The 16,991-nt window shown below is 41.1% G+C and overlaps 2 protein-coding genes across 3 annotated transcripts in view; both read left to right on the top strand.

Moving 5' to 3' along the window:
- Positions 1 to 9,598, top strand: part of LOC109872989 (amyloid-beta A4 precursor protein-binding family B member 3) — a 30,437-nt gene extending 20,839 nt beyond the window's left edge. Inside the window, exons 7-13 of one of the 2 annotated variants that reach the window (XM_020464442.2) lie at positions 273 to 278; positions 4,891 to 5,005; positions 5,114 to 5,201; positions 5,358 to 5,441; positions 6,749 to 6,864; positions 7,095 to 7,274; positions 7,529 to 9,598. In XM_020464442.2, coding sequence (XP_020320031.2) covers positions 273 to 278; positions 4,891 to 5,005; positions 5,114 to 5,201; positions 5,358 to 5,441; positions 6,749 to 6,864; positions 7,095 to 7,274; positions 7,529 to 7,756 — 817 coding nt within the window. In that variant the 3' untranslated portion in view covers positions 7,757 to 9,598. The remainder of the gene's footprint in view (positions 1 to 272; positions 279 to 4,890; positions 5,006 to 5,113; positions 5,202 to 5,357; positions 5,442 to 6,748; positions 6,865 to 7,094; positions 7,275 to 7,528) is intronic. The other variant, XM_031808078.1, reaches the window with a different exon arrangement.
- A 199-nt stretch (positions 9,599 to 9,797) lies between these two features.
- Positions 9,798 to 15,503, top strand: LOC109873177 (steroid receptor RNA activator 1-like). The gene is made up of 5 exons (XM_020464759.2): positions 9,798 to 9,911; positions 11,878 to 12,006; positions 12,195 to 12,469; positions 12,632 to 12,740; positions 14,146 to 15,503. Exons 1-5 carry the CDS (start codon positions 9,881 to 9,883, stop codon positions 14,340 to 14,342), a joined length of 741 nt encoding a protein of 246 aa, XP_020320348.1. The 5' UTR covers positions 9,798 to 9,880; the 3' UTR covers positions 14,343 to 15,503.
- The last annotated feature ends 1,488 nt before the right edge of the window (positions 15,504 to 16,991 follow it).

The following is a 16,991-nucleotide window of genomic DNA, read 5'->3' as shown; positions in this document are numbered from 1 at the left end:
TCTGATGGCAGTGTCAGTGGAACTACATCTAAGTAGAATGGAATAGCCCCGAGGAAGAAACGTGACAATGATAGAAAATGCTAAGGATTTGAAAAATCCAAGCCTGAAACTACTGAAAATAAGTCAATATATAGGTGCGACATTTTTACACACGGTACGCTATATTGTGTTATGATCATAGTTGTAAACCAATGCAAGAGTTTTGTCTCATATTTGAAGTAGTTGTAATAATGAACTTTCTTTCTTTTTTTAACTGCCACTCATGAAAACAGAGACAGGTAATCACTCTCTTCTTGGTCAACTCATTTTCTGTTGACGTGCCATTTGTGACTTTGACAGCTTGCATCATGGTCGCAAGTGAACGCTTGGTGCCTCGGGAAGCTTCTGTGTAGTTTCTGTAGTCATGCTCTAGTGTCTCATCGATAATGTAACGTGCTTCTGTCAACATGTAATGTACTGTGTGTGAATGCCTGCCCTGTTTCTTATGCATGTTCAAAGGAACCCCTGTCTATTTCCTTCTCGACTTGTAGTGACCCTTGTTTCTTATGCAATGTGCTGTTCTGTCCTTGTCTCACAACAAAATGCCCACTCAGTACTATCCCAGTCTTGCCAAATTATTACTGCTGATGATTGATCTATAAAGTGAGATTCATAATGGTATACAGGTGTACCTGAGGTAAATTCAGCTCAAACTGAATTTGAATAAATTAGAAGCCATAGTGATTGCATTCCTTTGAGAGCCAAGTGGAGGACGCATCAATGTGTATCTTACAGTGTGTATCTCAATGTTCATCTCACAGGTTTTCTACTACAGTTGAATGGGCTTTTTTATTGACGAATGGACCGGGAGAGATTGCTGGGTCGTGTCCAATTGATCAGCTCCCCTGAGCCAAGTTGCACTACTTTCTACTCTGCCAGTCTGAGTTAAACTGTAGTCGCACCTTTCGCTGTGACAAATACTCCCCATATACAGTGCCTTCAGAAAGTATTCCCCTTACCTTATTCCACATGTTGTTGTGGTACAGCCTGAATTCAAAATGGATTAAATAAATATATATTTGTTCTCACCCATCTACACGCAATATCCCATAATGACAAAGTGAAAACATGTTTTTACAAATTTACTGAAAATTAAATACATAAATATCTCATTTACATAAGTATTCACACCCCTTCTAACACACATATTAGAATCACCTTTGGTGTGAGTCTTTCTGGGTAAGTCTCTAAGAGCTTTGCACACCTGGATTGTACAATATTTCCACATGACTCTTTTAAAAATTCTTCAAACACTGTCAAGTTCATTGTTGAAGAGCTATTTTCAATTATTGTCATAGATTTTCAAGACGATTTAAGTAAAAAAATGTAACTATACCATTCCGGAACATTCAATGTCGTCTTGGTAAGCCTTGTGTTTTGGGCTATTGTCCAGCTGAAAGGTGAATTTGTCTCCCAGTGTCTGTTGGAAAGCAGACTGAACCAGGTTTTCCTCTAGGATTTTGCCTGTGCTTAGCTCTCCCTAGTCCTTGCCGATGACAAGCATACCCATAACATGATGCAGCAACCACCATGCTTAAAAATATGAAGAGTGGTACTCAGTAATGTGTTTTGTTGGATTTGTCCCAAACATAACACTTTGTATTCAGGATATTAAGTTAATTTCTTTGACTAGTTTTTGTAGTTTTACTTTAATGCCTTATTGCAAACAGGATGCATGTATTGGAATATTTTTATTCTGAACAGGCTTCCTTATTTTCACTCTGTCGTTTAGGTTAGTATTGTGGAGTAACTACAATTTTCTTGATCAATCCTCAGTGTTCTCCTATCACAGCCATTAGGCTATGTAAATGTTTTAAAGTCACCATTGGCCTCATGGTGAAATCCCTGAGCAGTTTCCTTCCTCTCCGGCAACTGAGTTAGGAATGACGCCTGTATCTTTGTAGTAACTGTTTGTTTTGATTCACCATCCAAAGTGTAATTAATAACATCACCATGCTCAAATGGATATTAAATGTCTGTTTTTTTTTACTTTTACCGATCTACCAATAGGTGCCCTTCTTTGCGAGTCATTGGAAAAACTCTCTGATCTTTGTGGTTAAATCTGTGTTTGAAATTATCTGCTTGACTGAGGGATCTTACAGATAATTGTATGTGTGGGGTACAGAGATGAGGTAGTCATTCAAATATTATGGAAATATTATGTTAACTTCAATGGGATAGCCCCCCCCTCCACAAGACGGTTGAGCTAACGCAGGCTGCTAATGCGATTAGCATGAGGTTGTAAGTAACAAACAAAATATTTCAGGGCATAGACATACAGTATCTGATTTGAGCAGAAAGCTTAAATTCTTGTTAATCTAACCGCAGTGTCCAATTTACAGTAGCTAATACAGTGAAAGAATACCATACTATTGTTTGAAGAGAGTGCACAATTATGAACTTGAAAATGTATTAATGAACTAATTAGGCACATTTGGGCAGTCTTGATATATTTTGAACAGGTGTGCAATGGTTCATTGGATCAGTTTCAAACATTTCACATACACTGCTGCCATCTAGTGGACAAAATCTAAGTTGCACCTGGGCAGGAATAATACATTATGGCCTTTCTCTTGCATTTCAAAGATGATGGTAGAAAAAAGAAGAAAAAAATATTTTTATTATCTTTTACCAGAACTAATGTGTTATATTCTACTACATTAATTTCACATTTCCAAAAACTTCAAAGTGTTTCCTTTCAAATGGTATCAAGAATATGCATATCCTTGCTTCCGGTCCTGAGCTACAGGCAGTTAAATTTGTGTATGTAATTTTGAAAAAAAGGGTCCGATCCTTAAGAAGCTATACATTATTCTTGCACACAGAGTGCAACTTATTATGTGACTTGTTCCGCACATTTTTACTCCTGAACGTATTTAGGCGTGCAATAAAAAAGGGGTTGAATTACTTATTGACTCGAGACATTTCAGCTTTTAACTTTAAATGAATATTTCTAAATATTAGTAAAAAATATTTCACTTTGACATTATAGGGTATTGTGTGTAGGCCAGTGACACAAAATCATAATTTAATACATTTTAAATTCAGGCTGTGACACAATTCTTTTTTTGTGGGGGGGGGGGGGGGGTAAAGGAGTGTGAGTACTTTCTGAAGGCACTGTACTCCTCGGTTTTACTGTATTACACCCAAACCAAAGACGTGGATTATGCAGGGTCAGCTCCGAGCATAAGCGATCACTAAGGGCCCCCACTCTCAAATTACTGCTCAGCGTTAGAATAGTAGAATTCACAAAGTGTAATTTCGAAATTTGCTTGTGCTTCAGCAGTTTTTCTCCTATGTCAGTCACTGACAGTCACTCAATTAGCCATATCAGCTAACACGTTTTTTTTATTGGTATGTTAGTCTAGCCAGCTATCTAAACTTGTAGTAATCATGGCCGACTGCCGATCGGCCATGCAGGGCATGTGCCCAGGGGCCCTGACCTCCAGGGGGCCCCTATTGATTGTTTTAGTTACTCTCACTCAGCTATTATTAACATGACATATAAGTCTTAGTAACATTTGTAGAATTGCAGGAAATTTGCTTTAAAACGGCAAAAATGTCTCTCCACTCTGGAGGCTGGTGAGGGAAGAACGGATCATAATAATGGCCAGAACGGAGCAAATGGAATGGCATCAAACACCTGGAAACCATGGAAACCATGTGTTTGATGCCAATACCACTAATTTGGCCCCAGTCATCACCACGAGCCCGTTCTCCCCAATTAAGGTGGCACCAACCTTCTGTGCTCTCCACCCCATGGTAAAATGAGTATAATTGCAAGAAATTAGCTGTAAAACTACCCATTTTTCTCTCTGCCCCATGGTAAAATGTGTAGAATTGCATGAAAGCTTGCTTTAAAACTGCAACATTTTCTTTACTCCCCATGGCGAACTGTGTAGAACTGCACGAAATTTGGCAAATGTTCTCTCTGCTGTCAAGTGGGGGGCCTCTAAAAGGTTTTGCCCGCTAGGTGGGGAGGCCCCGCGACCTAATCTTGCTTAAGGCCACCAAAAGGCTAGGGCCGGCTACGTCTGTCATAAAATAGATTCACTCTTTTTTTTTGGTGACGTGGTGGCGAGATGCTGTGTGGACAAGATCAGAGGACATAGTGGCCTGCACCGACTGCCAATCTGTTTGAGTGGTTCCCTGAGATTTAATAGAGAGGAAGGATCCCACCCTACCGTTTGTGGGCCCACCTTTGATGCCAAAAGGGAAGCCCATCTGTTATTCCCTCTTTTCCCTCAATAATTAAAAAGCTGCAGGTCTCTTAGGTCTTTTTGCAGGCATCGGCATATCCTGGTGCACCAGAGTTGGGGACTATAAAACAGCACTGTTGCTCGAGGTCACTGAGGATGTTATAGAGATAATTACACATGTAAAGCCACGTAAAGCCATCAAACTGCAACCACAGAGCTTTTTCTCAGTTAGCAACTGCACATATGCACACCGAACAGCCTGAGGTCACAATGTGTTGAGCCAGAATGGAACTGATGTTGCGAGAGCCTGTGCTGTCTTCAGTGCTCAGTTGCTTAGTCGTTTGATGATTGTGCATGTTATTAAACCAACTGTTACGTGATACTGGCTGGTGTACCACTGGTTTCAGTTCAGTGGACCAACGCGGTCATGCGGGACAGTAGTTGTGTCGAAGAAGCGATAGTTTGATGTGTCGCGTGTGGTCAATATGACTTTGAATTCCATCCCATTCATACTAATGCTATTATCTTGTCATACATACAGTACCAGATCACCAGATGAATTGTGAAGTCGGTTAACTTCCCCACAAACCAGACATATAGATGCCCGTTCTCTGTGTTTAACCTCTGCTTTTGTGTTCCGCACCGTTTACAGAGACTTTGCCTTTGTGGCCAGTGACAAAGACACCTGTATGCTGAAGTGCCATGTGTTTCGCTGCAACGCCCCAGCAAAAACCATCGCCACGGCTTTGCATGAAATGTGCTCAAAGGTAACCAAAGGTTTCCAGCATAGGAAGTGGTTGAACTTCCCTTTCAGCCCTCCGTAGGAGTTTAGGTTCATTCCAGAGTGTGAATGATGTGTCTGTGTGTGTATCCAGATCATGGCAGAGAAGACGACTAGAAGCCCATCTATGGCCCGCTCCCTCACCATGGAGAACATCTCCCCCGAGGACCTGCCACGTCAAGGTGCTGTAGCCTGGCTGAGCTCAGAGCCCACAGAAACCCATCCGTTACAATTTGTAGGGATTTGTCTGACTGGAGCCATGTGTAGTTTATACGGAGGATAAACTCCATAATGTGGCAGAAATCATGTGATACATTATATTCATATTTCTGCTGCAGTGGACTTCCTGGATGCAATGAGGAAAAGGGTGCAGAAGTTTGAGGTGCAGTACATCGGAAACCTGCCTGTCTCCAGGGCGATGGGTAGGTTTACTGTATTCTAATCCCACCCTATTGATTTATTAAACTGGCAAAATACCATCAAACTTGTCATCTAATTGAACTAGATTTTTTTTTAACTAGCCAATGTTCCCTTTCCTGTAACAACCTTGAGAGTCAACAGGGGAAGAGGATATGTAATATCTCATCACCAGATATAGAGGATTAGTATGTATTTGGCTGTCCCCAGGCGAGGCGTTGTCTCGCAGTATGTAACACGGCACTCTTTCAGAAAATGGATTATTGATTACAGGCTCCAAATCGGTAGCATCCATCAAGGTGTTGTTAGCTGGATCAGCTGACTAACTGACAGAAACGCCCAGTCCCAGATGCTTTATGTCGGAGATATTGTGCTCCACTGAGGTTTTTATTTAACCTTTCAATTGTTTCGGAGATTATTCCACAAGTAAGGTGCAAAAAAAAACGAATAGCAGATTAACCTGACTCAGTGGAGATAGAAGGGACCCCCAGAGTTAGCCATCCCTGATACCGGGTCTGGTAGCTCGTACGTCTGTAGGTTAACAATGAAGTACGGTACTGTGGAACTTTGTGCAAGAGGGCTTTATGTACAAAAAGAGTGCAATGCAACGATCTATGAGACTTCTGAGAGGGCCCGTCTACTTTCTGATACAGAAAGCAGTAATGTGTACTAAACCTGTTGCCTGTAATAAACTGTGTTCAATGTCTTCAATACAGTGGCAGCTGCATGCATATAGACAATATCGCCATAGTCTAGAACCGATATGAATGTCGACTGAATGATTTGCTTTGTGCTATTTAACGAAAGGCATGGCCTATTCCTATAAAGGAAGCCCATTTTACGTCTTAACTTCTTAAACATTAAGATGCCCAGATCTTTAAAAGGCGGCCCACGATCATGGGCACCATCCAATGTATATATGCATAAATCATCAGATACATTTTTAAGCGTTTTGGAAAACAACATATGCTTGGTTTTACCTGCAGTAAGTACCAATTTCAGTTGACTAAAGGCTTTCTGCAAGGCAATAAAGGCAGATTGTAGCTACCAAAGAGGTTTTCTTATTAATGATGACAAGCCATTAGTCGTCATTGGAGACTACACACCCGAGGTGATGATCGCATATGTTCGCAATCACTGGAATGTCATTTGAGTATACTGTGTAGTACAATGAAGAAGAGTTGATGCTAGGAGCATTTCCTCTCAAAACTGGTGATCTAACCCTAACCTTGGTTTTTACAGTACTTTTAGAAGTCACTGGGCTGTTACTGAAGCAGCTTTATTAAGGGGCTTATGTGAGATCCTCTGGCAGGTATGGAGGTGCTGAACCGGGCCATAGAGAGCATCATGAACACCTCAGACAGTGACGAGTGGGAGCCCATCGTCATCCACATCTCCGACACTGTGCTTTCACTCTGGAAAGGAGAGGTGAGGAGTGCTCAGGAAACCTGTAAATGCAGTGGTCAGACCAACCAATGAAATGATTAAATTTCTCTGTCTACCTGATGCTCTCTCTCTCTCTCTTACACTCTCTCTCCCTTTGTCTCTCTCTCTCCCTTTCTCTCTCTCTCTCTCTCTCTCTCTCTCACTCTCTCTCCTTCTTTCTCTTTCTCTCTCTCCCTTTCTCTCTGTTACCTTCTCTGGGATTTCTCTTTCAGGATGGAGATGATCCCTTCTGGGAATGTCAAGTGCGTTACCTGACCTTTCTGGGTGTGGGCCATGACACACACACCTTTGCAGTGATAGTGGACTGCGGGACGCAACGTTTTGAGTGTCATGTTTTCTGGTGTGAGCCGGACGCAGGGATCATCTCTGAGGCTGTGCAGGCTGCGTGCATGGTGAGTGACTAAGGGATGAAACACAGGGCTGGAGAACTAACGTACAAAATGGCTTTTGTAGATGCAGAGGTGAAGCTAGCATGATAAATACTTTAATTTAAACATGCTATCATGGCTGAATGATGAATATTTTAACGGAATGTGTAGGTACTGATAGAGAATGTACTAGAGCCATGAGTCATGTATGGTATCTTTCTAAAATGAAAGAGAAACTAAGGTGACTGCTTAACATGGCTCCATTGTGCCCCCTGCAGGTCCAGTACCAGAAGTGCTTGGTGGCCCAGACTCCACCACCCAGGTCCAAAATGTGGCAGGCGGGTTCCAAGGTGAAGAGGGCCAACTCCATGGACGGCTTCACTTTCCCAGCTCCCCTTCACCAAGGACTGTCCCCACCCATGACTGGCTCCTCCACAGCCAAAAAGGGCATGCTGGCGTTTTTTGAGACTTTCAGAAATAAACAGTCAGCAGTTTCCACACCATAACAACCAGATAGGGAGGGAGGCGGGAGGGAGCAAGTGAGAGAAGGGGACTTGGGTAAAGGGAGGTGCGGCAAATCAGTTTAAGGGCGAAGGGTAGAATGTATAACAGATGTATAACCAGCCATTAGAATGTGAAGATTGAAGGCCAGCTGAGTTTCTATTTGACCAGGATGACCATTATCTTAAACAAAACAAACTTTTTCTGCATTTCTGCTTCTACTGTGTTTCTTTGGGTATACAACATATCTCAACTAGGCTGGTTTGTGGTACAGATTTAGAAAAGAACACTGAGGTGCTGTACTCTCACATTCCACACCGTTCTTATCAAGGAAGAGTTTAAGTCATTAGGATCTTGACTTGTGCTTTTATTGCAAAATACCATCAAATACACAACAATGGCTCCCTAGTTCTAGGTGAAACATACAGTAGCAAAAAATATGGTGCAGTAATTGACTACTCTTTAATATAGTTTTCTGATATTGAACATCAGCAAAATGTAACAGTGACCTCATTCTTGTACAATCAATGTAGCTGGGTAGGTTGTGTTAAATACTTATACTGTTCTTTCTAATAAATGTAAAAGGATCTTTAACTTCAGATATATTCATAGAAGTGTGTCAACTTATAGCCTATAGTCCCTCTGACAGTTGACAACAAATAGATTTCAAATGTGAGATTAGGCATCATAAATATGGGAGAGAAGATATCACACTCTACATTCCTCCATTATTCAAATTAGACGTGGCAAAATCGAGAATCATACCGACGAACATCTAGACCCCAGTTTGTCAACAGCAAATGAAGTCCAATCAGATCTGGGCTTTGGTACAATTTTGATGCAGCATACTCAGAAAGAATCCCTTTGAGCAGGATTCAGGAGAGGCGCCAGTGCCACGGTGGTCTTCACATTAGAGTGAAAGAGAAGGTGTTTTATTTCTGTTCTGAAAAAGGTTTGTGTTAGTACAAGCAGCACAAAAAGCATAAAAGTCCCCCGAAGCTCTACAGAAGCACTGCATGCTTTCGCACACGCCTGGGAATGAAATGCTTTGCTCAGGTACTTTCCATGCTATTGGCAATGAAAAAAAAAGAAAGACTGACTCTCACTAGTAAAACTGAAATCAAGTCAATGACTAAACTCTAAATGCAAAACAGTCCCCACCACTGAAAGCCTGTGTTGTGTTGCTCCTATTGGAGGACACGCTAAACAGCATTTTCACTTGAGAAAACACCAAAACACACTGAATCCCTCCCAAAATAAAGACTTATTTGCACTGCATTGAATTAAGTATGGGGGAGGGGGGAAAGGCACTTGGTTTATTGCATGCTGATTTTCAAAGTCATTTACGACAGTAGGCCCACTGTATGCTGTGAAACACTTGGGCACATAAAAGGAATGGCACTTCAGAGAGGTCATGCTATATATTACCGATATGCAACAGCTCCTCTTCCCCCATTCTAAATAGGCATTATATGAGAAAACAACTCAGGTCTCCATATTAGTGGAAGGTTCATGTCAAAGTTGGAAGAATGAAAAGGTGGAGCTTTGGCGTAAAATAACATGGGTGGAGATGTGAAATACGTTTTATCCAGGAGAACTTGGGAGAGGTGATGTCATAAAAAAGCTAATGTAGCACCTTGAGATTCTTTTGGTTTCTGCTATTTATACTACTAGTAAATACATATGTCTCTCTCTATATATATATTTGCAATATTTTAGCACAAAAGAAAATAGGATGTCATGTAAATGCAAACTATTTTAAATTGTGATTATTTCTCGCAGTTGTACCTCACTTGGTCCACACTGTGGTGGTCTATGCTGGAATAATAAATTGCTTGGAAATCCTGTTCTGTTTTTTGTGTGTTATGTTTATCAAAGTTCAACTTCAACTCCTCTTTTACAAAGAAAGAGCCTTTTATTTCAACATGAAGTCTAGTCTCATTACTCAGAATCTGGCCACTTTGCTCTACATGAAGTCATCCACTGTTTACTAGACCAGAAAAATGAACGAATTTCGTCTATTCTATTCTATTAACCAACCGGACATGCGTAATGTCAATGTTCAACATCCTGTCCACGTGTCCCGGAAAACAAGTTGATTTGTTGTCTATGTAAGAAGAAAATAAGCCATGGAGGCGAAGGACCTTTACATCAAACCAGGTATGTTCTGTCCAATTTAATAGTTTTACTTTGTTTATTTAGCGAGAAAAGTTCGCTGACGATAGACATCAGTCTACTGCACCTGTGCTAGGGTGATAATGCAAGCTACTTTGAAGACAAGCTAGCTAGCAGTAACTGTCAAACTACATTGCTCTCTTGCTAACAAAGTTGTCAACATATTGAAGATGCGTTTGCTTAGACTTTATACAACCTCTTCACTTGAGTTATTTCCCCATCTAATTTGAGCGTGACTACAGGTACCATCACACGAGTTTGATCATGATTATAAACATAATCAGTTTTGTTGGCCTGTCAGTACCGTCATGTTCATCTCAAGTTGGAAGTTTACATGCACTTAGGTTGGAGTCATTAAAACTCGTTTTTCAACCACTCCGCAAATGTCTTGTTAACAAACTATAGTTTTGGCAAGTCTGTTAGGATATCTAGTTTGTGGAGGTAATTTTTCCAACAATTGTTTACAGACAGAATATTTCACTTGTAATAAACTATCACAATTTCAGTGGGTCAGAAGTTTACATACACTAAGTTGACTGTGCCTTTAAACAGCTTGGAAAATTCCAGAAAATGATGTCATGGCTTTAGAAGCTTTTGATTTGAGTCAATTGGAGGTGTACCTGTGGATGTATTTCAAGGCCTACCTTCAAACTCAGTGTCCCTTTAATTGACGTCACGGGAAAATCTAAAGAAATCAGCCAAGACCTCAGAAAAATAAAATTGTAGACCTCCACAAGTCTGGTTTATCCTTGGGAGCAATTTCCAAATGCCCGAACATACCACGTTCATCTGTACAAGTATAAACACCATGGGACCACGCAGTCGTCATACCGCTCAGGAAGGAGACGCGTTCTGTCCTAGAGATTAACGTACTTTGGTGCGAAAAGTGCAAATCAATCCCAGAACAACAGCAAAGGACCTTGTGAAGATGCTGGAGGAAACAGGTACAAAAGTATCTATATCCACAGTAAAACGAGTCTTATATTGACACTGCTCCAAAACCGCCATAAAAAAGCCAGACTATGGTTTGCAACTGCACATGGGGACAAAGATGGTACTTTTTGGAGAAATGTCTGATTAAACAAAAATAGAACTGTTTGGCCATAATGACCATTGTTATGTTTGGAGGGAAAAGGGGGAGTCTTGCAAGCCGAGGAACACCATCCCAACCGTGAAGCACAGGGTGGCAACAACATGTTGTGGGGTGCATTGCTGCAGGAGGGACTGGTACACTTCACAAAATAGATGGCATCATGAGGCGGGAAATTATGTGGATATATTGAAGCAACATTTCAAGACAGTCAGGAAGTGAAAGCTTGGTCGCAAATGGGTCTTCCAAATGGACAATGAATGACCCCAAGCTACTTCCAAAGTTGTGGCAAAATGGCTTGAGGACAACAAAGTCAAGGTATTGGGAGTGGCCATCACTAAGCCCTGACCTCAATCCTATAGAAAATTTGTTGGCAGAACTGAAAAAGTGTGCGTGAGCAAGGAGACCTACAAACCTGACTCAGTTACACCAGCTCTGTCAGGAGGAATGGGCCAAAATTCACCCAACTTATTGTGGGAAGCTTGTGGAAGGCTACCCAAAACATTTGACCCAAGTTAAATAATTTAAAGGCAATGCACCAAATACTAATTGAGTGTATGTAAACTTCTAACCCACTGGGAATGTGATGAAAGAAATACAAGCTTAAATAAATCCTTCTCTACTATTATTCTGACATTTCACATTCTTAAAATAAAGTGGTGATCTTAACTGACCTAAGACAGGGAATTTTTAGGCTTTACATGTCAGGAATTGTGAAACTGAGTTTAAACGTATTTGGCTAAGGTGTATGTAAACTTCCGACTTCAACTGTGTGTGTGTGTGTGTGTGTGTGTGCCAGCTGCTAACGAGTAGTTAGTAAATGGTAGGTCTTTTAAAATAAAACCCTCTCTCTTTGTTAAGGTAATCAGGAGCGGGGCTGGAATGACCCTCCACAGTTTTCCTATGGTTTGCAGACAGCAGCACAAGGTGCACCCAAGAGGACCCCTCTCAACAAGAGAGTGCCTCCACCTCAACTCACAGGATCCCCTTGTACGTTCTAGGCTTTGGCAGAAAATTGGACATTGTGCCTTGAACATGTTTTAAATTCCTTGATCTTTTGAGTACCTTGGTACTTTTGATGTTTACTCAGGGGTTTGTGAGATTGTCTTTCTGATGACTGTACTTTCCCCAGACTGTCAGAGCAGATAATGAATCATCCTGGTTCTATTTATCTACAGGTCCTGTCCCAGGAGATTTTCCTTCCCTAACAGCTCCAATGACTCCACCTACCAACCCACTGGCCCCTCCATGTAGTATGAACACGCCCCCTCGTCCATGTCCTGTCGCAGCCCCTCCTCTTGCTGGGGTGATGATGATGGCCACACCTCCACCACCTTTCCCTGTGGTAGAGCACACAGACTCTGCCAGTAGCCAATCAGAAAATGAGCCAGATGTAGACGATGTAGTCACTCTTCTCAACTGGGCACTGACAGCTTGTAGACACACAGTCAAAGTAAGAATGATTTCTATAGCTCTAATTCCCATCCACAGTTGACAAACCATTTACAAATTGCATGTTGTATCTAACTCTGTCATGGTGCAGTGCACTGTTTTGAAATGACACTCACTGCTTTGCTAACCAAATTGCTGAATGTTTTACTTGTGCCCCTTGCAGAAACAGGTGTGTAATGATGTGGCAAAGCGTCTGAAGCTCTTTGAGGACATGTGGAAGTCTGGGAAGCTGTCACTTCCTGTTAGGAGAAGAATGAATGGACTGGTGCAAGGTAGGAGAACCTGTGTAGTTTGATAGATGAGGTCATATTTCTACGGATGATAAATAAATCAGGGATGCAAACTAGTGACCTACGTGATTCGTGTAGATCCGATGAGAAAAGGGGGGGGGGGGGGGGGGGGGGGGGGGGTTGGATCACTACTGGCTGTATGCAATGGGGTAATGCGCGTTTGGAGCAATATTGACTGTGTCCAAGTCTCAGCCCATCGTTCACATAACAGAAAGCAACACGTCCCCTGAACGATAGCAAAGAGGTAGATGAGAAGCCTAACCACGGAGACGGGGGCGTGAAGGTGATGACGTGTACTTCATGAGCTGTAACCGAAAAACAACTGGCATTTGGAAAGTTTGAAATGAAGGAGAAAGTGTGGTGGAACAAGTATTAGCATGGTTAAGTATCTTGCTAGCTGGATCGAATTCTCCGTTCGCTGGCCAGAGAAATGTTGAGCAAAATAAGACGACTTGCTAACTGATCAAATAATTGAGTTTATGGTGTGAAAATTTGCTGGCTAATAAAGTCAGATGAGCTAACCGAACCAATTCCTTATAGTATTAACTGGTATAAGTCTCCTTGCCTTTCCTCAAGTTATAACGCGTTAGTTGCTTACTGGACCCTGGCAATCTGTATGAAAATTGAACTCGCTACTATCTGTGAACTAATGTTTTCCCTCTAGTTATGTGGTTAATTTTCAGAATGAGAGAATTAGGTGAAAATGAAGCGTTAAATAAATTCATTAAAAATCCTACAATGTGATTTTCTGGATTTCTTTTATAATTTTGTCTGTCATAGTTGAAGTGTACCTATGATGAAAATTACAGGCCTCATCTTTTTAAGTGGGAGAACTTGCACAATTGGTGGCTGACTAAATACTTTTTTGCCCCACTGTAGAATGAAACAAACAGGCATTCTATTTCTACTTTAAGATGTTTTAGATGTGTGTGTGTGTGTGTGTGTGTGTGTGTGTGTGGTCACAAGTGTTCTATTATAAAGGCTGTCATGGCTAACTGCAATATTAGTGTATTGTTTTTTTTTTCTCTCTCTCAAGACTTGAGTGTCATTTGCAGTAAAGTCTAGGCAACAAATAACATTGGATTGCTTTCTTTTATTTATTTATTTATTTTTTAGCTGTGAGGTTCAAATCAACCACTTATTTTACACAACAGAGACTGATCATGTAGGTCATATTCTTTGTTTAATTAGTTAAAAGCTGCACTTCCCCCCCTAGCAGGGATTTTCTCTGCATGTTTCAGTGCAATAACAAAAAAGTGTTGCCTTTTTTGGTCCCTCAGCAGTTTGCATCTCTGATTTTAAATGGGTTACCCACCATTTTATATGAAACAAATGTTCAAATGACCTAACCACATCTCTGATGCTCCTGTCTTTATGCTCCTGTCAGAGTTGAAGAGTTGTAACTGGGACGCTGCTGATGAGATCCACCGGGCTCTGATAGTGGACCATGTTAACGAGGTCGGTCAGTGGATGGTGGGGGTCAAGCGTCTCATCGCTGAAACACGCAACTTAAACCCAGACCTCCTGCACACACAGGAAGTAGACCAGAGTCTAGACACCAGCAGCACTGGTAACTCTGACTAGATCAATAATGACACTTTTGGAACTTTTCTATTAGGTTGTGGAACCATGAGGACTCTCGGTCGTCCATGTGAAAAGCCATTGAAATTCAACTTTTAGGCTTCCTCTCTCTTTTGCTTTCCTATGTGGAGATTCCACATATTTTGACATGGTTTTCCTGTAATTATTCAATATGCATATACATTTTTTGGGACTTTTTTTAATGAATTGCATTTGATTGCAGTGTATTGCTTTTACCGAGCTCCACCAATTCTGACAATACAAAGATGCCTTTATCCCTGTTTTATGTCGATTTGTTTACGTTTGATACAGCCTTTCCCCTATTGTGTCCTGTTTGGTTAAAGTGCTTATATCAGAAGTGTCAGTAATGGAACATTTTATTTGGATCGTTCTCTCTTCAAAATACTCTATAACCTCCCTTGGACAGCCTTGTAAACAGTATTTTACTGGAGCTAAGATTGCTTTAATTGTACACAAGGTCCAATGTATTTTTCCTGGTTTAGCTTAGTTTTCAATGACTTATCATCCCCCATGTACATAATCATAAGAGCAATAAGAATGTTTTAAAGACTGGTCTGCTTCTGTTGACGGTGGCATTGCATTACATGTGTGTCATACACGATGAGACCAAATAAAGCTGATTTGTGGTGGAAGTATTCCATAAAAAAATGTTTAATATATATATATAATGTATTTTTACATGGCAGTAGGTTCATGTCATGAACTGTTATTTATATCGGTTCTGTAGTTAGGCAATGAGGATGTGCCATTCTTCCAGATTTTCTGACTTGTCTACCTCCGTGGACACAGATGCAAGGAGAAGCCACCACAAGGTGGCGTCTTAAAGCTTGACTTTTCACTGATGACAGTGTTGTGGCTATGATAACTAGAGAAACTTGGGCACTTTATAGGAAGGGTTACACAAGATTTTATGCCTTAAATTTTATAGCGCTAGAGGACTAGCCACCATGAATGAGGCGTGGCTTTGTTTTGATCGTCCAAGGGTTGTGACAACAACACTGTTTTATTGTTGCTAAGTGAGACCGTAATTGATGTGAACTCATTATGGATAATGTCATGATCACATTATCCATTATTGTCCCAGTCTACCCATAAAAGATTAGATCATGTTGGAATAAAGTTTGAATGTTTCCAATTAAGTCATGGAGCCATCTGAATCTCCTCTCCTTTTGTCATTGTTGTAGAAAAGTGGGTTTAAATGAGAGCTTTTCCTCTCATGTCATAGTTTATTCAGCTCTCCTGTGTTTGGGTTTACGGCTGCTGATTTGAATAATACAGTATGGCTGGGAGAGCTTGGGTTGTGTATCGGGAGAGAGTGGGGTTGCAGGGTTGAGATTTTTCAGTAGAATCTGTGTTTACTAATTCCCACACTGTATCTCTCTGGCACTGGGGGTAGGGCTTGTGTAGAGCTATAATCATGTTACCGGTCTTCCTGGGAGCTGCAGGCCAACACTTCTCACTGACATCAGCTCTACATTACCTGTACTGTGTACACGTTAACAATAGCGTCTGCTTTGCGTACTGTAGTAAACTCTGACTAATCATGTAAGGCTGGCAGTATAACAGCTCTGGCAGCAAGTGTTGTCACAATGCCATTTGCCAAACTCACTCCATGTGTGTTAATTTGGTGAAAACATTGACATAAGAAATACGGGGAAGTGAACTTGAATTGAACGAAAGGAATGTGGATTTACCGTGTTGATTTGAACAAATACTGTGTAGTCTACAGTGCAAGCAGACACTTGCTGGGGAGGTTGAGAAATGATCTTGTGTTGTTTTAAGGAGCAATCTGTAGTTGGTACATTTTATTTTTTTGACTTTTTAAAATTAATGATGTGTACTCTTTTGATTCGTGAAGGAAATAACTTATGAGCTTAGTTGTCCTACCCCATCAGAACCCAAACTATAAGCTTGTTTTAAAATCTAAACAAACACGGTACACCCGCAACTATAATGTTGATATCATGGACGGTCAGTCTGTGTCTCCAAAGCTCTGACAAGGATTTTGAGAGTGGTTACATTATTCCAGCCCCATCCCTCAGCTGTTTGCCAAATCAGTGGCGGGGTGCCACGCTGTTATTGTTCAAACTGCGGATTGCCGCTTTAATGCACACATCACACCATACCGGTGCATCACAACTCAAGTCCTGAGAAGCTAGTTGCGATTGGCTGTTGTGTCGGATGTTTTCTCACCCAAGCAATCGTGTATTGAAAGGTGAAACACCGTCCTCGGATTAGCGCTTACGTTTCCTGATTCTTCTCCTGATTACTTGGGGGGGGGGGGGGGGTGTTTTCATTCCAGAAAGTTAACTTGCGTCACACATTCCAAAATCGTGGCAAATGTGAACGCGTTAACATGGTCTGACACAGTTCCATCTACAAGCAGTTTCATTCTAGAGGTAACTGATGCTATTTGTTTGCGTCTTGCCGAGATCTTAGGTCTCCACTGTGTGTTTAAAAAAAAAAAATAAGGTCTACCACCACCTACAGTATATGATCAACTGTTGTAAACGTTCCCTTTTTATCTCTTAGAAAATGCTAATCTTTGTTATCTGTTCAACAGTTCTGTGTGTTAAATGTGTTCCAACAGTTAATTCTTTTTATTTGCACTGTTTCTTGTAGCGGGAGATG

This window comes from Oncorhynchus kisutch, linkage group LG28 (assembly GCF_002021735.2).
Source record: "Oncorhynchus kisutch isolate 150728-3 linkage group LG28, Okis_V2, whole genome shotgun sequence".
Lineage (NCBI taxonomy): Eukaryota > Metazoa > Chordata > Actinopteri > Salmoniformes > Salmonidae > Oncorhynchus > Oncorhynchus kisutch.
The sequence above is the reverse complement of the archived record's forward strand: the minus strand, read 5'-3'. Positions and strand labels throughout refer to the sequence as shown.

Excerpts from the sequence above, each read along its gene's own strand:
- LOC109873177 (XM_020464759.2), top strand. The coding sequence starts at position 9,881 with ATGGAGGCGAAGGACCTTTACATCAAACCAG. Across the intron at positions 9,912-11,877 it reads GGACCTTTACATCAAACCAG|GTAATCAGGAGCGGGGCTGG; the intron begins GTATGTTCTGTC and ends CTCTTTGTTAAG. Across the intron at positions 12,741-14,145 it reads AATGAATGGACTGGTGCAAG|AGTTGAAGAGTTGTAACTGG; the intron begins GTAGGAGAACCT and ends TGCTCCTGTCAG.